This window comes from Salmo trutta, chromosome 16 (assembly GCF_901001165.1).
Source record: "Salmo trutta chromosome 16, fSalTru1.1, whole genome shotgun sequence".
NCBI lineage: Eukaryota > Metazoa > Chordata > Actinopteri > Salmoniformes > Salmonidae > Salmo > Salmo trutta.
The window spans coordinates 9155776-9177823 of NC_042972.1; the positions used below are offsets into that span (position 1 = coordinate 9155776).

Sequence of the window (22048 nt, forward strand, 5' to 3'; positions counted from 1 at the left end):
ACCAGACCAAGCAGACCAGGCCGGGGTTTGGGAAGTCAAGGAGACAGGTGGCAAAATAAGCATCTGTCAGACAAGTATTACAAGCTAGGTTTCCATCCATTTTCCATCTTGGTAAGGGGCCGGCGTTCGCCCATTGATCAGCTCATTATAGATTAGTATAACAGAGAAATTGCACAAAAATCTGTAGCCTAATAAATTGCATACTTTCCCAAGTCGTAGTGGGAGCACCACACACCATATCATCGTGTGACTCCAAGTTAACATTGTTATGATGGTTATTATATCAATATTTCGGCATAAAGAAGATTTCACCGGCATTTCTTGCATAATACATGTTACCGACACTATAAGATCCTACCATGTCGAATTATCTGTCGGCATTTATAAACTTGTACCGAAACGTCCTGTTTCCATCACAGCTGTTAAGATTTATATATATATATATATAGTATGACTTTACTGGCATAAAAATTGTGGATGGAAACGTGGTTACAGAATGTCAACAGTGAGACTTCAGAGGGTAACCTTCTGCTCTGATTTACATGCAGACAGTAGCTAGGTTTCCATCCAATAGGCAACAGATGTTCATGCGAATATTCTTAAAACATTTTCCCACCAGGAATGTGTTTCCATCAAATAAAGTCTGTGTGTGATGAAGTAGTTCACGTAAAAAAAAATATGTACCTACTCTGAGGTGCGTTCAGTTCGCTTGAACGTTTGCTACATTATTACCGAACCGGTTGTGCTGAACGACACGTTTCCCCAAAACGTTCTTGTACATTCTTTAATAACAGACTTTGAGGTACGTTTGCTACCGTTTGGTGGGTGTGGCTTGAAGCAATGAGGGATGTATTTAAAAGGGTAGTGGCCATACTGACAGCATTCCCTAACCCACATCCAAACCCCTCACCGTTTCTCAATTGGTCGTTCAGTACAGCACTGTTTCCGTTCTATTGAATGTTCCAGAACATAAAACTTTACTGAACGCAGCCCTGGATTTGGCACGTGCCGCTGTAGGCAACTGTGCTGATAGGCTAGTCTACATGAGATTATGGAGGTGTCATAATACCCCTAAACCTAGCGGTCAAACAGGGAAATGGTTACTATTTGCCATATCTTAATTTTAAGCCTACTAGAACGTGTGTGCACTCAGGCCTGGAAGGAAGCAAAATTTATCCTGCTACCCAAGAATAGTAAAGCCCCCATTACTGTCTCAAATAGCTGACCAATCAGCCTGTTACCAACCCTTAGTAAACTTCTGGAAAAAAGGCTGCTTGACCAGATACAATGCTATTTTACAGTAAACAAATTAACAACAGACTTTCAGCATGCTTATAGGGAAGGGCATTCAACAAGCACAGCATTTACACAAATGACTGATGATTGGCTGAGAGAAATTTATGATAAAAAGATTGCGGGCGCTGTTTTGTTAGACTTCAGTGCAGCTTTTGACATGATCGATCATAGTCTCCTGCTGGAAAAACGTATGTGTTATGGCTTTACACCCCCTGCTATAATGTGGATAAAGAGCTACCTTTCTGACAGAACACAGAGGATGTTCTTTAATTGGGTGGAGGGTGTTCTTTAATTCTTTAATTCTTAAACAAAATCCAGTTAGAATTAGGAATTCCCCAGGGCAGCTGTCTAGGCCCCTTACTTTTTTCAATCTTTACTAACGACATGTCACTGCCTTTGAGTAAAGCCAGTGTGTCTATGTATGTCAGCTACTACAGTGACTGAAATGACTGCAACACTTAACAAAGAGCTGCAGTTAGTTTCAGAATGGGTGGCAAAGTTAGCTCTAAATACTTCCAAAACTAAAAGCATTGTATTTAGGACAAATCATTCACTAAACCCCAGCTAAATCTTGCAATGAATAATGTGGAAATTTAGCAAGTTGAGGTGACTAAACTGCATGGAGTTACCCTGGATTGTAAACTGTCATGGTCAAAACATATTGATAGAACAGTAGCTAAGATGGGGAGAAGTCTGTCCATAATAAAGCGCTACTCTACCTTCTTAGCATCACTATCAACAAGGTAGGTCCTACAGGCTCTAGTTTTGTCGTACCTGGACTACTGTTCAGTAGTGTGGTCAGGTGCCACAAAGATTACAATTGGCTCAGAACAGGGCAGCATAGCTGGCCCTTAAAAGTACACAAGGAGCTAATATTAATGATATGCATGTCAGTCTCTCATGGCTCAAAGTGGAAGAGAGACTGACTTCATCACTACTTGTTTTTGTAAGTGTTGACATGCTGAATGCACCGATCTGTCTGTTTAAACTATTAGCACACAGCTCAGACACCCATGCACACCCCACAAAACATGCCACCTGAGGTCTCTTCACAATCCCCAAGTCCAGAACAGACTATGGGAGGTGCACAGTACTACATAGAGCCATGACTACATGAAACTCTATTCCACATCAGGTTACTGATGCCAGCAGTAGAATCAGATTGAAAAAAAACCCAGATAAAAATACACCTTATGGAACAGCGGAGACTGGAAAGAGACACACACAAAGGTACAGACACATGCATACGAACACAAGCGCTAGCACACACGTACATTGTAATATTGTTGTATGGTGGTATTATACATTTTGTATTGTAGATCTGTAGCGGTGTAATAATGTTATATGATGTACTGTTTTATCTTTTGTTTGATATGTAATGTAAGTGCCTTAATGTGTTTGGACACCAGGAAGAGTAGCAGCTGCCAGGGGGATCTCTAATAAATACAAATAGTTTTCCACCATTCATTTTTCCAATAGGGAATTTCAGAAACACTTCAAATAAGGGCTGTGTTTCGTGTAGGCTTACGTTGGCGTGACGTTTTGATATCCATCTAAATCTCTCTCTGACAAGGTGACTTTTATCAATATATTCGGCTCTATTTACTCTCAAATTCGAAAATGCTAATTAGCATCGAAGTAGACATCATGCAAGACTACAAATCCCTGCAAGCTCCTGCACCTCATCTCCAGCTGACACCTTTGCTAACAGGTATTGTGTCAATTTAAAACTTGCACAAGACAGTTCACAGAATTGTCAATTTAAAGAAATGTAGCCAATTTATGAATTACTACATTTAGCTAACATTAGATAGTTAATCCAGAAATTCTTACATTTTCCTTGATTCGGCAGTCTCGTCCAGATCATCATGGCATTTGTAGTTCTTTATGATAGCCACATTAGCAGGTAATTAGCATTTCATAAAATACTGGTGAATATACACTGCTCAAAAAAATAAAGGGAACACTTAAACAACACAATGTAACTCCAAGTCAATCACACTTCTGTGAAATCAAACTGTCCACTTAGGAAGCAACACTGATTGACAATAAATTTCACATGGTGTTGTGCAAATGGAATAGACAACAGGTGGAAATTATAGGCAATTAGCAAGACACCCCCAATAAAGGAGTGGTTCTGCAGGTGGTAACCACAGACCACTTCTCAGTTCCTATGCTTCCTGGCTGATGTTTTGGTCACTTTTGAATGCTGGCGGTGCTTTCACTCTAGTGGTAGCATGAGACGGAGTCTACAACCCACACAAGTGGCTCAGGTAGTGCAGCTCATCCAGGATGGCACATCAATGCGAGCTGTGGCAAGAAGGTTTGCTGTGTCTGTCAGTGTAGTGTCCAGAGCATGGAGGCGCTACCAGGAGACAGGCCAGTACATCAGGAGACGTGGAGGAGGCCGTAGGAGGGCAACAACCCAGCAGCAGGACCGCTACCTCCGCTTTTGTGCAAGGAGGAGCAGGAGAAGCACTGCCAGAGCCCTGCAAAATGACCTCCAGCAGGCCACAAATTTGCATGTGTCTGCTCAAGCGGTCAGAAACAGACTACATGAGGGTGGTATGAGGGCCCGACGTCCACAGGTGGGGGTTGTGCTTACAGCCAAACACCATGCAGGACGTTTGGCATTTGCCAGAGAACACCAAGATTGGAAAATTCGCCACTGGCGCCCTGTGCTCTTCACAGATGAAAGCAGGTTCACACTGAGCACGTGACAGACGTGACAGAGTCTGGAGACGCCGTGGAGAACGTTCTGCTGCCTGCAACATCCTCCAGCATGACCGGTTTGGCGGTGGGTCAGTCAAAGTGTGGGGTGGCATTTCTTTGGGGGGCCGCACAGCCCTCCATGTGCTCGCCAGTGGTAGCCTGACTGCCATTAGGTACCGAGATGAGATCCTCAGACCCCTTGTGAGACCATATGCTGGTGCAGTTGGCCTTGGGTTCCTCTTAATGCAAGACAATGCTAGACCTCATGTGGCTGGAGTGTGTCAGCAGTTCCTGCAAGAGGAAGGCATTGATGCTATGGACTGGCCCGCCCGTTCCCCAGACCTAAATCCAATTGAGCACATCTGGGACATCATGTCTCGCTCTCAGACCTGGATGCTTTAGTCCAGGTCTGGGAGGAGATCCCTCAGGAGACCATCCGCCACCTCATCAGGAGCATGCCCATGCGTTGTAGGGAGGTCATACAGGCACGTGGAGGCCACACACACTACTGAGCCTCATTTTGACTTGTTTTAAGGACATTACATCAAAGTTGGATCAGCCTGTAGTGTGGTTTTCCACTTTAATTTTGAGTGTGACTCCAAATCCAGACCTCCATGGGTTGATAAATTAGATTTCCCTTGATTATTTTTGTGTGATTTTGTTGTCAGCACATTCAACTATGTAAAGAAAAAAGTATTTAATAAGATTATTTCTTTCATTCAGATCTAGGATGTGTTGTTTAAGTGTTCCCTTTATTTTTTTGAGCAGTATATATAAAAACTGGTGAAAATATTGATAAAAGTTGTCTTGTCCTAGAGTTTTACACGGTTATAAAATGTCACTACAGACACCCTGGTTGAATCCAGGCTGTATCACAACCGGCCGTGATTGGGAGTCCAATAGGGCGGCGCACAATTGGCCCAGCATCGTCCGGCTTTTTCCCGGTGTAGGCTGTCATTGTAAATAAGAATTTGTTCTTAACTGACTTGCCTAGTTAAATAAAGGTTAAGTAATAAAAAAAAAAAATCAGCATAAAACTTTTGGATGGAGAACTGGTTGCAGTGATTTTTAACCAGAAGAAACCGCCTTTATAAATTCTACCAATGGCGAGACTCTAGGCTATAACGATGTGTATTTATTTCTGTCACCCACACATCCATTAATGTTGATTCGCTGATAGAAGAGCTGTACACGCAGCAGGCCACTAGGACTACAGATGTTGATCCTTGCAGTGGCAGCAGGTGACAACCTGTCCACAAAGGAGGACCCAAAGTGTCCTAAGTACACTTTCTGACCATGTCTTCAGTACACATGACAAGCTTCAATAATTGTCATTTATTATCAACAACAGAAAATCCCTGAATTCTAGTCCCAGACCAGAACTGGAAAGCATGGAGGTCAGCATAAACTCATAGGTACAGATGGAGACCATATTAGAACATCAAGAAGACTGTGATAGTCTGCGATTTCAGGTTGGACTATCCACAACACCTTCTCTCACGGACAGACTACGTAAACATATACAGAAAAATATAAAATGCAACATGCAACAATTGTAATATTTTACTGAGTTACAGTTCATTTTAGGAAATACGTCAATTGAAATAAATTCATTAGGCCCTAATCTATACATTTTAGTCATTTTAGCAGACGCTCTTATCCAGAGCGACTTACAGTAGTGAATGCATACATTTTTTTCTCCGTATTGGTCCCCTGTGGGAAACGAACCCACAACCCTGGTGTTGCAAACACCATGCTCTACCAACTGAGCCACACGGGACCCTCTATGGATTTCACATGACTGGGCAGGGTTGCAGCCATGGGTGGGCAAAGGCCCACCCACTTGTTAGTCAGGCCCTCCCACTGGGGGCCAGGCACAGCCAATCAGAATGAGTTGTTTCCTAACAAAGGGGCTTTATTACAGAGATGCTCCTCAGCACCCACCAAAAGTGAAGAAGCCAGATATGGAGGTCCTAGGCTGGCAGGTTACATGTGGTCTACGGTTGTGAGGCCAGTTGGACATACTGCCATATCTCCAAAACAACATTGGAGGCAGCTTATGGTAGAGAAATTAACATTCAATAATACTCACTCTGGCAAGAGCTCTGGTGGACATTCCTGCAATCAGCATGCCAATTGCGCGCTCCTTCAAAACTTGACATCAGTAGTATTGTGGACAAAACAGCACGTTTATGGACCCAACACAAGGTGCACCTGTGTAATGATCATGCCATTTCATCAACTTTGATAATCCATCCACCTGACAGGTGTGGGCTATCTTGGCAAAGGAGAAATGCTCACTAACAGGGGAAAACACATTTTTGCACAAAATGAGATAAATTAGCTTTATGCGCATATGTAAAATTTATGCCATTTTTTTTTTTTTTCAGCTCATGAAACCAACACTTTACATGTTGCGTTTATTTCTTTGCGACATGTACACGGTGCAGTCAAAGAATGATGCAATACTTTTAGTTCTGGGTCGACTGAAATTAACCCTGAACTACTGTAGTTCATCTTTCAAAAAACTAATACAGCTAAACAATTACATTACAAAAACTCTTACATTTGATAACACACAAGCTGTGTTCCAAGATGAGAAAGTTGAAAAGTTCGTAATGAAGAAATATACAGTTTACGTTCACACAAGTCGTACATGAATCCAGACTAATTGTAACATTGATAAGAAACTGGGCCATTTTACAACTTATTAGAATTCTTCCAACAGGGTGACAAACATTTACAATTATTTACACATCCAGACTGAGATCGTGCCCCAAATGGCACCCTATGGGCCCTGGTGCAAAAGTAGTGCACTACATAGGGAATAGGGCGCATTGAGAACGTAGCAGGTAGTCTTTTTCCCCAGGCAACAGCAGATCGACAGATTTAGAACTGCTGTAGGATCAACTTCTTCTTCATGTCGTGAGAGAACTTGTTGGATCGGAACGCCTCGCTGTCATAGAACGCTGACAGGTTGTGGATGCTGATCTGTCTGGCCTGGGGAAGGAGAGAACACAACAATTCAACTATACTGAACAAAAATAAAATACAATTACAAAATATTTTACTGAGTTACAGTTCATTTAAGGAAATCAGTCAATTTAAATAAATTCATTGGGCCCCAATCTATGGATTTCACATGACTGGTAATACAGATATGCATCTGATGGTCACAGATACAACACCCTCCCACCCACCCTCCGCAAAAAAAATGGCCGACAGGCTCTCGTCACGGTATCCCTTTTCATTCAAATTGCCAGGGATAAAATGCAATTGTGTTAGTTGTCCGTAGCTTATGTCTGCCCATTCCATAACCCCAAAGCCACCAGGGGGCACTCGTTTTACAGGAAACTGCTTCCCCACACGATGCCATACATGTTGTCTACGTTGTAAGGCCAGTTGGACATACTGCCAAACTCTGAAATGACTTGAGGTGGCTTATGGTAGAGAAACGAACATTCAATTCTCTGGCTACAGCTCTGGTGGACATTCCTGCAGTCAGCATGCCAATTACACTGTCCCTCAACTTGAGACATCTGAGGCATTGTGTTGTGTGACAAAACCACACATTTTAGAGTGGCCTTTTGTCCCCAGCACAAGGTGCACCTGTGTAATGATCATGCTGTTAAATCAGCTTCTTCATATGCCACATCTTTCAGGTGGATGGATTATATTGGCAAAGAAATGCTCACTAACAGGGATGTACACAAAATTAGAAAAATACGCTTTTTGTGCGTATGGAACATTTCTGGGATCTTTTATTTTCAGCTCATGAAACATGGGACCAACAATTTACATGTTGCGTTTATAATTTTTGATCAGCGTACTGTGCATTCGGAAAGTATTCAGACCCCTCGACAAATTTTCCACATTGTTAGGTTGCCTTATTCGAAAATGGATTAAATATTTTCCCCCCTCCTCAAGCCACACACACACTACCCCATAATGACAAAATGAAAACAGGTTTAGACCGGGGAAGGGTACCAAAAAATGGTCCCCAAGCCTCCATCATTCTTAAATGGAAGAAGTTTGGAACCACCAAGACTCTTCCTAGAGCTGGCTGCTCAGCCAAACTGAGAAATCGGTGTCAGAGTAAGGCCCTAAAAATTGTCAAAGACTCCAGCCACCCTAGTCATAGACTGTTCTATCTGCTACCGCATGACAAGCGGTAACAGAGCACCAAGTCTAGGTCCAAGAGGCTTCTAATCAGCTTCCACCCCCAAGCCATAAGACTCCTGAACACCTAATCAAATGGCTACCCAGACTATTTGCATTGCCCGGCCCCCCCCATCCCCTCCTTCTTTACACCGCTGCTACTCTGTTATCATCAGGGGCGGTAGGTAGCCTAGTGGTTAGAGCATTAGACTAGTAACTGAAAGGTTGCGAGATTGAATCCCAAGCTGACAAGGTAAAAATCTGTCGTTCTGCCCCTGAGCAAGGCAGTTAACCCACTGTTCCCTGGTAGGCTGTCATTGTAAATAAGAATGTTCTTAACTGACTGGCCTAGATATATATATATTTTTTATTTATTTATCTTTTTTTTTTTAATCTATGCATAGTCACTTTAATAACTCATGTACATATTCCCTCAACTGGTGCCCCCGCATATTGTACCGGTACATAGTCTCACTATTGTTATTTTACTGCTGCTCTTTAATTACATGTTACTTTATTTATTATTCGTATTTATTTAAAACACTTAAACTGCATTGTTGGTTAGGGGCTCGTAAGTAAGCATTTCACTGTAAGATCTACACCTGTTGTACTCGACGCGTGTGACTAATACAATTTGATTCGGGGGAGAAGGGCCTAGGTCAGGGAGGTGATCAATAACCTGATGGTCACTGACAGAGCTCCAGGGTTCCTCTGTGGAGATGGGAGAAACTTCCAGAATGACAACCATCTCTCCAGCACTCCACCAATCAGGCCTTTATGGTAGAGTGGCCAGATGGAAGCCACTCCTCAGTACAAGGCACATGACAGCCCGCTTGGAGTTTGCCAAAAGGCACCTAAAGGACTCTCAGACCATGAGAAACAAGGTTCTCTGGTCTGATGAAACCAAGATTGAACTATTTGGCCTAAATGCCAAGCATTACATCTGGAGGAAACCTGGCAACATCCCTAAGGTGAAGCATGGTGGTGGCATCATCATGCTGTGGGGATGTTTTTTTAGACAGCAGTCCCTGGACAACTGGTCAGGATCGAGGGAAAGATGAACGGCGCAAAGTACAGAGATCCTTGATGAAAACCTGCTCCAGAGCGCTCAGGACCTCAGACTGGGGTGAAGGTTCACCTTACAACAGGACCCTAAGCCCACAGCCAAGACAACGCAGGAGTGGCTTCGGGAAAAGTCTCTGAATGTCCTTGAGTGGCCCAGCCAGATCCCAGACTTGAACATCTCTGGAGAGACCAGAAAAATAGCTGTGCAGTGACGCTCCCCATCCAACCTGACAGAGCTTGAGAGGATCTGCAGAGAAGAATGGGAGAAACTCCCAGAAAACAGGTGCCAAACTTGTAGCGTCATACCCAAGAAGACTCGAGGCTGATATCGCTGCCAAAGGTGCAACAATGTACTGAGTAAAGGGTCTGAATACTTATGTAAATGTGATTTAAGTTTTAGATTTTTAATAAATTTGCCAAAAAATCTAAACCGGTTTTCATTTTGTCATTATGGGGATTTGTGTGTAGATTGAGGGAAATAAGCAATTTAATCCATTTTATAATAATGCTGCAACGTAACAAAATGTGGAAATGTCAAGGGGTCTGAATACTTTCCGAATGCTCTGTATAATGATAATGCTCCGTATAATGATAATGCTCCGTATAATGATAATGCTCCGTATAATGATAATGCTCCGTATATGGGGGAAACTATTGAACTTCACAAATAGACCCAAATTATGTTTAATGATATAGAAAGTTGCATTTATATTTTTGTTCAGTGTTTTGTTCAGCATCGACAAATTTAAAACATTTTGCCCGAGGGGAAGAACAGAAATAGAAAGCAACTTCACACTACTTCTCTATACCACCTTTACTCCACACAGAGAAGCGTACAAAGTTCTCCCTCCATTTGGAAAATCTGACCATAATGCTGTCCTCCTGATTCCTGCTTACAAGCACAAGCGAAAGCACCAGCAACTCGCTCAATACGGAAGTGGTCAGATGACGCGGATGCTACAGGAGTGTTCTGCTAGCACAGACAGGAATACGTTACGGGATTCATCCAATGGCATTGAGGAGTATACGACCTCAGTCACTGGCTTCATCAATAAGTGCATCAACGACGTCGTCCCCACAGTGACTGTACGTACATATCCCAACCAGAAGCCAAGGATTACAGGAAACATCTGCACAGAGCTAAAGGCTAGAGCTGCCGCTTCCAAGGAGCGGGACACTTGTATGAAATCCCGCCATGCCCCCAGATGAACCATCAAACAGGCAAAGCTTCAATGCAGGACTAAGACAATCCTACTGCGCTGACGCTGTTAGCATCTTGCTAGAATACAATGAGGGAGAGGAGACCGAGAGGAAACCATCTCAGATTGAGATTGCACCATGGTTAGCAACTTGGTATAGTACATTACAGTAGAAATGTAAGTAATACATTTTACACCATTCATTAAGACACCACCATCATGACTAGCAGCTCATTACCTTGTCCACCAGGTCTTTCTCTGGGATCTCGATGGTGTCCTGCTGTGCTCCGTACCGGTTCCTCTGATACGCCACCTGCTCCGACACCAGCTGCTTCAGGATGAACAGCAGCAACTCATTGTTGTCTTTTCTGAACGCCAGGTAACGGGCAAACGTCTAGAGAGAGGAGGAAACGAGGGATAAGTTAGCAGACCTGCCAACCCTGTCCAATTTTTTTTAGAGTACCAGACACGTGCGGCATATTGATTCAACACGCGCCGAATTGAGATTCCCCCACACGCTCGTGCGTATGCTGTTTGTGAGTCTGATCGCAATTATAGAATTGTACCAAATCAAGTCTATAAAAAGGTTGGAATACTATCTTGGCAGCATTCCATTTACACACATGGTAAAAGTCACTAACCAGATGTAAATAGAAATAACAAAAGGCCTTTATTCGTGGAGATTACATGTACAGTGTAGAATGGAGATGATTATCTAGAACGTTTTTCTAAGCACAAGTTTAGTCTCTATAGTAGAGGAATGCTCGTCACCTCTCAAAACAGGGCCAATCAAAAGTTTTGGTTTTTTAGACACGGTTCCTAATCAACACTAAAAGCAAAATCATTTTGAAAACATAAAAAAAACATTAAAAAAACAAAATAATCGCATCGACAGACCGCAAACTGGCTACACAAAGCTTAACAAGGCTAAGCTTGTTCAGTAGGCTCCCGCAAAGGGAACCTGACCGCTGTTCAGTAGGCTACCGCAAAGGGAACCTGACCGCTGTTCAGTAGGCTCCCGCAAAGGGAACCTGACCGCTGTTCAGTAGGCTCCCGCAAAGGGAACCTGACCGCTGTTCAGTAGGCTCCCGCAAAGGGAACCTGACCGCTGTTCAGTAGGCTCCCGCAAAGGGAACCTGACCGCTGTTCAGTAGGCTACCGCAAAGGGAACCTGACCGCTGTTCAGTAGGCTACCGCAAAGGGAACCTGACCGCTGTTCAGTAGGCTACCGCAAAGGGAACCTGACCGCTGTTCAGTAGGCTACCGCAAAGGGAACCTGACCGCTGTTAAGAGTCCGGTGTTTCAGCCTATGTAAAAGGTGCCCATTGTATTTCTTTGCAGCCCATAAATCATTTCAGATTTTTGAAATTGATACAATCTCAAATCCATTGCCAAGGCATTTTAGAAGCATTGCCTCTATAGCTAATACCGGACACTCGTTCAATCTTCATCGTGCAAACTCCCCACTCCATTTAATGACAAGAGATTTAGATGTATTTTTTATTATACTTTTTGTTACATGGATCATAATTAGTTTATCAGGTTGTGTGATCCTCGTAATGTTAAGTGGAAAATACAACTAACGGGACGCAGAATTAAATGTGTATCACAATCGCACAAATACGACCAGTTATTTTTCGTATTTGCATTTAATTTCCTTCACTAGCAAATGCGAGTGAACTCCTGGTACTTTAGAGCCCACTGAATGTCTTATGTTCGCTAATGTTGAAACAATTAGTGTTTACCTTTCCACAACACACGGAGTGGAAAAGGGCTTTGTCCATGTGTTTATGTACAGCTGACAGTCATCAAACTCAGCATCACAACAACCAGGAGGGGCAGACACGGGGTAGCTACGTCCAATAATGATGTATTCATCTCCATGTCCGTTGACACAAACTCCGTACATGTCTGTGTGTGTTGCAGCTCGAGAATCGGATGTTAGATTTACTCAGTGGATTTGTTTTTTTATTAAAATGTTGTTTTTTTTAAGGAAAAAAAAAGGCATAATTCATTTCTGCATACTTTAAACTCAGCTCTAGACAGAGAATTGCATAGTTGGTGCATGTTCGCAGGTCTGCGTTAGTTTCAGAATAAAAAGCAGCAGCTTGTCGTCTCGCCTGAGCGCCAGGTAACATCTAGAGGATCAAGAACCAGTGTTTGACATACTGGATTCACTGTTGTGACACAGACAGTCCGATCCTTATACATTAATAGTGTATGACCACTAAGTGGAGACAAATCTATGTTGGGCTTTTTCCCTCCTGCACCATATTACCCTTTACAGAACTAGAAGAACACATATTACCCTTTTCCGTTGCAAAACGTTTTGCTACAATTTGCTCTAGTGAACACGACCCACGTATAGTCTAGCACATTCTCTGTGCTTACCTTCTTCATGCTCCTCATGACGCTGAACTTCTGCGTGTCGATGAAGCTCTCCAGCATGACTCTGATGGCCATGTTGACGTCATCCTCCACTACGTAATCTCTGAGGTGCATCCTGGCGTGGGCCTCCGCCATGCGGATCATCGACTCGATGTGACGCACCGTGATGGGGATGCTGCCTGTCGCCTACAGACACAGTCACTTATTGAATTATTATTGGCAGTAGACAGTTTGGACATGTGATGTCACGACACCCCTCAAGGACATAATACAGGTTGAAGTATCCGTTTCAGGTTCGGCATCAACTCAGAAAGGGAATTGAAATATAAATGAAATGTTCTGAGACATGAAATCGACCCATGCCAGCTAAGGGCCTTGCATTATCTCCCCAGGCTTTAGCTCAGCTAGCTAGCTTACAGTCTTACCGGCTGAGGGCTCGAACCACCGGTTGTGACACTCACCATGGACTCTTTGCGCAGGTCGCTGTAGATGTGAGCCACCTTATCCTGGTCCATCTGGTTGAGTTTGGGCCGGACCCTTTCCTTGGAGTACATGATGTATTTCCTCAGCAGCTCCTGGGGGATAGGAGGTACGTCTGTGGTGTTGGGCAGAACCACCTCCTCCAAGCCAGCCATGCCACCCTCCTTGTTGCTGGGATGATGCTTGATGTGGCTGCCCACCACGAAACGAGCCAGCATCTCATCCTGTAAATGGTGGACAAAGACAAGTCAGAAGGTTGCAATATTGCAAAGAACGAGTGTCAATTCATTCAGCGAACTAACAAAACATCCGGTCATATCATCACAGGGATGATGCGAGAACAACAATAGAAAGCTGAGAAGTTGGCCAATAGTCTTTACCTGCACTGGGTCCACAGTATCTCTGACCACACACAGGATGTCAAAACGAGACACGATGGGCTCGGTCAGATCCACGTTCTCAGAGAAGGTCAGAGACGGGTCGTAACGACCACCGATAGGGTTGGCAGCAGCGATGATAGTACAGCGTGCCTGGAGCGAGGTGACGATGCCAGCCTTGGAGATGGAGATGCTCTGTTGTTCCATGGCCTCATGGATACTGGTCCTGTCTGCATCGTTCATCTGGAGAGAAGAGACATGTTCAGCACTGCAGTCTACAGGAGTGTCACAGACAGGAAAAACTACACTTGTTATTCCATGTTATTGTTAGGTCTTCCTGACCTGAAAATACTCATGGCCCTGCACAAGGCACTGAACAGTTTTACATGAACAAATCCTTTACTTTGAATGTTGCTGGGAATATACTATACTTGGTCTCCCTAGTTTAACCTACACCTTAACAACCTCCTCCTCCCCCACACACCTTAACAACCACCCCCCCACACCTTAACAACCCCCTCCCCCCCACACACCTTAACAACCACCCCCCCACACCTTAACAACCCCCTCCCCCCCACACCTTAACAACCCCCCCCTAACAACCCCCCACACCTTAACAACCCCCCCCTAACAACCCCCCACACCTTAACAACCCCCCCCTAACAACCCCACACACCTTAACAACCCCCTTTCCCAACAACCCCCTTTCCCACCCACACCTTAAAGTCGATGAGACAGACCCCTCTGTCCACTAACACCAAGGTCCTAGCCTCTAGTCCACTCCCTTAGTCTAACCCCTCTCTCCCATCATATCAACCCTTTCCCCCTCTCACCTTGTCAAACTCGTCAATAAGACAGACCCCTCTGTCCGCTAAGACCAGTGCTCCAGCCTCTAGAGTCCACTCCCTGGTGACCGGGTGTCTCTGTACGTAGGCGGTCAGGCCCACGGCGGAGGCTCCCTGGCCGGTGGTGAACACCGCTCTGCTGGCCACCTTCTCAACATACTTCAAGAACTGGGACTTGGCCGTACCGGGGTCACCGCACAGGAGCACGTTGAGGTCACCTCGCACCTTGTGCTTCCCACCTGGAGAAAAGAGGGAAAGGTAAGAACCCAGGACAGAAGGAAGGCCAGACGCGACAGAACAGAAGGAAGGCCAGACGCGACAGAACAGAAGGAAGGCCAGACGCGACAGAACAGAAGGAAGGCCAGACGCGACAGAACAGAAGGAAGGCCAGACGCGACAGAACAGAGGAAGGCCAGACGATAGAAGCATCATAACAGAGGACTGTGTAGCCCTCATTCAAGAAAATTACTGAAAATTAATTTTATCAAACAGCCAACTCAGTTTAAAGGAAGGTTGTTCTCCAGAAGGAGCGTTGGCTACCGCTGATGTTGAATGGGTCACCAACCTGGGTTCTTGGGCTCTCCACCAAACAGAGCCAGAGCCAAGCCTCTCTTGATGTCTTCATGGCCGTAGATGGAGGGGCCGATACTGGCAAAGACCTGCAGAGAGAAAGGAGACAGCCCAAGGGATGAACAGGGTGTACCGGTGGGGGGGGACGAACAGGGTGTACCGGTGGGGGGGACGAACAGGGTGTACCGGTGGGGGGGGACGAACAGGGTGTACCGGTGGGGGACGAACAGGGTGTACAGGTGGGGATGAACAGACGAAAGAAAATATGACTAAAAGCCAATCTACGGATATTGACAATTAACATTTGCTATAGACACTGACCAGGTGAAAGCTATGATCCCTTATTGATGTCACCTATCAGTGTAGATGAAGGGGAGGAGACAGGTTAAAGAAGGATTTTTAAGTCTTGAGAGATGAATTGTGTATGTGTCCCATTCAGAGGGTGAATGGACAAAACTAAATATTTAAGTGCATTTCAACAGGGCATGGTAGTAGTTACAACGGTTTGTGACAAGAACTGAAACGCTGCTGGGTTTCACACTCAACAGTTCCCCATGTGTATCAAGAATCGCCCACCACACAAAGGACATGAAGCCAACTTGACAACTGTGGGAAGCATTGGAGTCAAAGTGGGCCAGCATCCCTGTGGAACGCTTTAAACACCATGCCCCGATGAATTGAGGCTGTTCTGAGGGCCAAAAGGAAGAGGGTGCAAATGAATATTAGGAAGGTGTTCCTAATGTTTTGTACATTCAGTCTATATTGTGCCACAAGCCATTAATAATTGTTTCCACAGTACGTCAATGGGCTTGTATCTGTTATTAAATAAACCATACATAAAAGACAGAAAGACTTGTGACCACAGGGTCCTCCGACCGTATCAGCAGGGTCCCTCCTAATTCACCCCCTCTCTGATGTGCTCGTGGTCTGACAGTTTACCAGTAGGTGTTACTAACTCACCCTCTCTGATGTGCTCGTGGTCTGACAGTTTACCAGTAGGTGCTACTAACTCACCCTCTCTCTGATGTGCTCGTGGTCTGACAGTTTACCAGTAGGTGTTACTAATTCACCCTCTCTCTGATGTGCTCGTGGTCTGACAGTTTACCAGTAGGTGCTACTAACTCACCCTCTCTCTGATGTGCTCGTGGTCTGACAGTTTACCAGTAGGTGTTACTAACTCACCCTCTCTGATGTGTACGTGGTCTGACAGTTTACCAGCAGGTGCTACTAACTCACCCTCTCTCCGATGCGCTCGTCCTTGGACAAAGCCACGATGGCCTTGATGTCCTCGTCAGTGAGCTCAGCCACGGCCACTTTGTTGTCTCTACGAGCGATATGATTGGCCATGATGACCGTAGCGAACACTGGGAAGCCGTTGGCCATGTTCAGAGAGCCGTCATAGTTGTTGTTGTAGATCCCTGTCAGTTCCTGGAGGGAAAGAGCAGTTATTATGACTAGGTAGCTAGGTTATTAACAAGTCAACATTCTCTTTGACAACTCCAGACATGTTGCTGGGATGAGAAAATAAAAACAAGTAAAAAAACATGGATGTTCAGAATGGCCTCGTCTTCATCAAGTACCTACTAAAAATCATACTTGATGGAATGACACGTGTCTTTCGTCTCACAGCCCTGTACATCCCACTAGCAGACTATGTCAGTGCCCTACAGTGTTGAGAATTAGAGAGATTAGTTATGTTATGAGTCAAACTCACTATTTCGTCTCCAGGTTTGCATTGGTCCACCAGGTCAGCCAACAGGATGGCATCTTTGGAGCGTGGGAGGCGGCCAGCGGCCATCTTCCCGGGGCTCTCCTGGATGGTGATTCGCTGGTAGTTCTGGTACACAGTCTGACAAAAAAAAAAAAACATGTCTTATTTCTTGCCTTTATCTATTAGTCAGCCCCTCAGCCTTCACACTCTGGTGAAGAATCAGTCCTGGCGCTGAGGGCAGAAGCCTGGCTTCCCTTCCTGGTTCAACCTTATTAGATAGTATTTTTATTGATCTACTCATTTCTATTGGTCGACTGACTCACCAACTCCATATTAATGTCGAAGGGGCCGAAAGACTGGCACTCAGGGCAGGACCCTGGCTTCACTTCCTGGTTCTGGGACTGGAAGAAGGGCCCCTGGATGAAGTTACACTTGTTACAGTTGTACTTGACCATGCCCAGCTGAGGTAGAACACCTGTACAGCAGGTCACCACTCCACTGGTACGGATCAACTGGTTCAGGTGGAGTTGTCTGGAGAGGAGAAAATTAGCATGTTATTGTAAAAGCAATCATATTAATCCTGTGATGCAAGAGGCTCAGTATCAGCCTGTGTGCATGGGAGTTCCCTCAACTCTACTGCAATGTTGTAGCTCTGTGATAACTGTAGAGGAGACTAGCCTCTCGCTCTGTTGTTATTGCAAAAGTTGGCCTGATCTAATGCTAAATTTGTATCGCTGAGTCTACTTTTAAATCATGGAAGGCATGTGATCAGTATTTACCGGAGGGATCTCAGCTCCTCGACGAGGGGCAGGTTGCAGATCCTGACGTGGATCTCGTGAGCGATGCGGTCGTATTTTGGGTACATGGCCAGGACTACCTCCTTGGCTGCCTCGTCAAATATCTTCAGCATCTCAGTAGGCGCCTCCGGCAGGAAGTAGGCCAAGACATGCTCCCTGGCTGCTAGGTCCTCGTAGTTCACCACCAGACTCTCCTTGTTCTCTGGACGGGGTTGGTTTAAATACATCAGTAATAGTCTTTCTTCAAGACCGTGAACCTTTAGACACAGTCAAGGTCAACCCATTTCAAAGATCAGTTCAAGTAAAGCCAGGAGCAGAATCCCTAATGTTGTAGTTCATATAGTTTGTTCTCTATCCTCTTTTTAAATAGTGAGCCAACGTGGTTTTCAGCACTTCCCTGACTGATCAAAACAAGTTCTCGGGCCTCCCGGGTGGCGCAGTGGTCTAATGCACTGCATCGCAGCTGTGCCACCAGAGACTCTGAGTTCGAGCCCAGGTTCTGTCGCAGCCGGGAGGCCCATGGGGCGGCGCACAATTGGCCCAGCGTCGTCCGGGTTAGGGATATCCTTGTCTCATCGTGCACTAGCGACTCCTGTGGCAGTGCACGCTGACCAGGTCGCCGGGTGTACGGTGTTTCCTCCGACACATTGGTGCGGCTGGCTTCCGGGTTGGATGCGTGCTGTGTTAAAAAGCAGTGCGGCTTGGTTGGCTTTCGACCTTCGCCTCTCCTGAGTCCATACGGGAGTTGTAGCGATGAGACAAGACAGCAACTACTAACAATTGGATACCTCGAAATTGGGGGGAAAAAAAGGGGGTAAAAAATAAAAAAATAAATCTATATATTAAAAAAAAAACACTACGTATTATGATATCGTATAGTGAGGTCCCTGGCAATTCCCAGCCCTACTATAGATAGTGAAAATGACAAATCACCTTGTGACTCTGCAGTCCAACTTCAGAACAGACCTAACAAAACTCCTGATACAAATACACTACATGTGGACACCTGCTCGTCGAACATCTCATTCCGACATCATGGACATTAATATGGAGTTGGTCCCCCCTTTGCTGCTCTTCTGGGAAGGCTTTCCACTAGATGTTGGAACATTGCTGAGGGGACTTGCTTCCATTCAGCCACAAGAGCATTAGTGAGGTTGGGCAATGTGGCCTGGCTCGCAGTCGGCGTTCCAATTCATACCAAAGGTGTTTGATTGGGTTGAGGTCAGGGCTCTTTGCAGGCCAGTCAAGTTCTTTCACACTGATCTCAGGAAACCATTTTTGTATGGACCTCACTTTGTGCACGGGGGCATTGTTATGCTGAAACAGGAAAGGGCTTTCTCCAAACTGTTGCCACAAAGTTGGAAACACAGAATCGTCTAGAATGCCATTGTATTTCCCTTCACTGGAACTAAGGGGCCTAGCCCGAACCATAAAAAAATAAAAAAAGACCCAGACCATTATTCCTCCTCCACCAAACTTTACAGTTGGCACTATGCATTCGGGCAGGTGGCGTTCTCCTTGCATCCACCAAACCCAGATTCGTCTGTCAGACTGCCAGATGTGCGTCCACCAAGTGTGATTCATCACTCCAGTGAACGCATTTCCTCTGCTCCAGAGTCCAATGGAAGCGAGATTTACACCATTCCAGTAGACGCTTGGCATTGCACATGGTGATCTTAGGCTTGTGTGCAGCTGCTCGGTCATAGAAACCCATTTCATGACGTTCCCGACAAACCTTTCATGTGCTGACATTGTGTCCAGAGGCAGTTTGGAACTCAGTAGTGAGTATTGCAAGCAAGGACAGACAAATTTTACACACCTCAGCACTCCCGTTCTGTGAGATTGTGCGGCCTACCACTTAGCGGCTGAGCCGTTGTTGCTCCTAGACATTTCCACTTCACAATAACACTTACAGTTGACCGGGGCAGCTCTAGCAGGGAAGCGATTTGACTGACTTGTTGGAAAGGTTGCATCCTATGACGGTGCCACCTTGAAAGTCACTGAGCTCTTCAGTAAGGCCATTCTACTGCCAATTTTTGTCTATGGAGATTGCATGGCTGTGTGCTCGATTTTATACACCTGTCAGCAACGGGTGTGGCTGAAAAAGTCGAATCAACTAATTTGAAGGGGTGTCCACATATTTTTGTATATATAGAGTACCTTTGCACATGTCGCTGATCTTCTCCTTGAAGACATTGTGGCCGTTCTCATCTACGTGGGTGCGCAGGAAGTTCTTGAAGCGGTGGTAGATCTCCAGACGTGGCGCGGCCATGACCACCCACTCCCTGACAGAGTGGCCCTGCAACCAATCCATCCATCAATACATCCACCAACCAATCAACCGTTTGTTTAGCACATGTTGTACAAGGTAAAAATACAATGCGCTTCACAGAAAAATAAAAGCAATAATATGAATGAATATGATAAATATTTTATTACCTTCATGTCCTCCAGGTTCTCGATGCTCTCGATCATTTCCTCGTCGTCCGCCCCGGTGCCCTCTGCAGCCCGCTCCGCTAGGCGACGCCTCCGGGCCGGGCGCTCTTCATCCTCATCCTCACTGTCTGTTAGAAGGAAGAGGAAGGTGATGAGTTTCTTAAACTGACCATTGTGTGTCGTTTCAATCCCACTATGTAAGAGTAGAACAACTAATCTTATGGTCAGAAAATATTTAAAACAGACTATGACAAAGAACTTCTCACCATACAGTAGTCCTCTCCTCAGCCTGCCTCCCTGCTCCCTGTCTCTCCTCCTCATGGCATCCTCAGCAGCAGCCCTGGCTCCAGGAGACAGCTCCGACAGCTCCTCATCAAGATCCAAACCCTCCACTTCATACCTGTCCAGCTCAGGAATGGCTCGGTAGTCTCTGCATGGGGAGGGATGGGAAGAATGGATAAGCAAATCATATTGTATTATAAACCTATATCATTTGTGGTATAAGTGCTTAGTAAACATAGTATAACATAGCTATAACCTGAAAACACTACATGTAAAGCACAACGGTACAAGACTACAGGGTCTGAACACCTCCCTCCCTCTCCCCCCTTGTTCACCTCTCCATTGCATCTCCAATCAGTTCCTCCCCATCTCCCTCCTCCTCAGGCAGAGTTCCTTCCCCCAGGAGCCCCTCAGACTCATCCTCGAAGGGGGGCAAGTCTCTCCCGGGGCTGGAGGTCAGTTCCCCCCGCCTGGAGCCTCTGCTGGGGCTGGTTACCATGTGATATGACTCAGATGAATCCTGACAACGGGAAAACACAAAAGCAGTCAAGTCAGATGTATTTTGCATTGTTAAATTTGCTACAGACGTTGCATTTCATATATTACAGAGTCCATGTATTGTCTCAACAGACATAGTTTAGTGCTAGCTAGCATGCTAGCTGAGATTAATATACCTATTCTTTAACATGGTGAACAAAGGCTCAAACTGTGGAAAGCAGTTTACTAGCCAGCTAGCTAACGTTAACTCGGTAACAGTCATTTACTGCTGCATTTAAAATGAGTCATTTAGCAGCTAACTTTCATAGTGACAATGTGGCTAGCTATGATGGCTGACAAACTGGCGAACTGTTGCTAGCTAGATAATAGAAGCCACGCAGATCAAATGTTTTGTGTAATTTAGTTAGTTAACTACATGGCAATGAACACGCTAATTTACCTTTATAATATAAACGTTTAACTACAGATTTTAGATCAGTTTGATGTCTGACTAACTAGCGAACTAATGAAGATTAATAAAATCACGGATGTAACGTTAACCAGCACATTATATGTCTTTCACAGACAACGTGAGTCGATTCCTGACACTTTCTCAACTTTGACTGGCGAGCAAAAGACACCACGAACAACACAAATCCACCACGAACACAAATCCTCAGATAATTAATCAAGGAACATAAACAACTTTCAATGTAATGGGCTTTATTGGCATGGGAAACATGTTCACATTGCCAGAGCAAGTGGAATAGATAAACGTGAAATAAACAATTAACTATCTGTCAAATAAGAAATATGTTGAAACATATAAAGTGAATTTATTGCCGAGTTTGATGATAATCACTCACCGCCATTATTCCGTGCTTGCTCGTCTCTACTGCTGCCACGCAAATGTATTTTTTACCGCTTGCTTTTCCCGCCAAATCGTCACGTGATATACAAAGCGCGCGAAATATCATGAATATGTAATATTGGAACCAAAGAGCAGCATTATGATTGGTCGGAGCACCTACTCTCTGATAGGTCAATCTAATGTAAGGCAGGGTTCTTTGGATGCACTCGATTTGTTTCCCTCAGAAAGCCGGGTCGCTGATTATCAGTTTTACTGAAGACGTGAGAAACAGAATTGTGCCGTGTTCTCACATATTGACCATCTTTTCTTGGTGAAATAGACATGATATATTACGCTCATTTTTACAGGAATTATAAATTATTTTTGCACTAATGTTTAGAACCA

The 22048-nt window shown here is 44.9% G+C and overlaps 1 protein-coding gene across 1 annotated transcript; it reads right to left on the bottom strand.

The window, feature by feature from the left end:
* Positions 1-6367: 6367 nt before the first annotated feature.
* On the bottom strand, positions 6368-21984 carry LOC115150039 (DNA replication licensing factor mcm2). The gene is made up of 16 exons (XM_029692912.1): positions 21660-21984; positions 20652-20836; positions 20301-20464; positions 20038-20162; positions 19759-19897; positions 17581-17800; positions 17125-17332; positions 16805-16939; positions 16327-16518; positions 15086-15179; positions 14509-14759; positions 13679-13918; positions 13280-13522; positions 12822-13004; positions 10669-10824; positions 6368-7008 (listed from the first exon to the last, which is right to left on the bottom strand). The coding sequence occupies exons 1-16, from the start codon at positions 21768-21770 to the stop codon at positions 6898-6900; spliced, it is 2757 nt and encodes a 918-aa protein (XP_029548772.1). The 5' UTR covers positions 21771-21984; the 3' UTR covers positions 6368-6897.
* Positions 21985-22048: the final 64 nt, after the last annotated feature.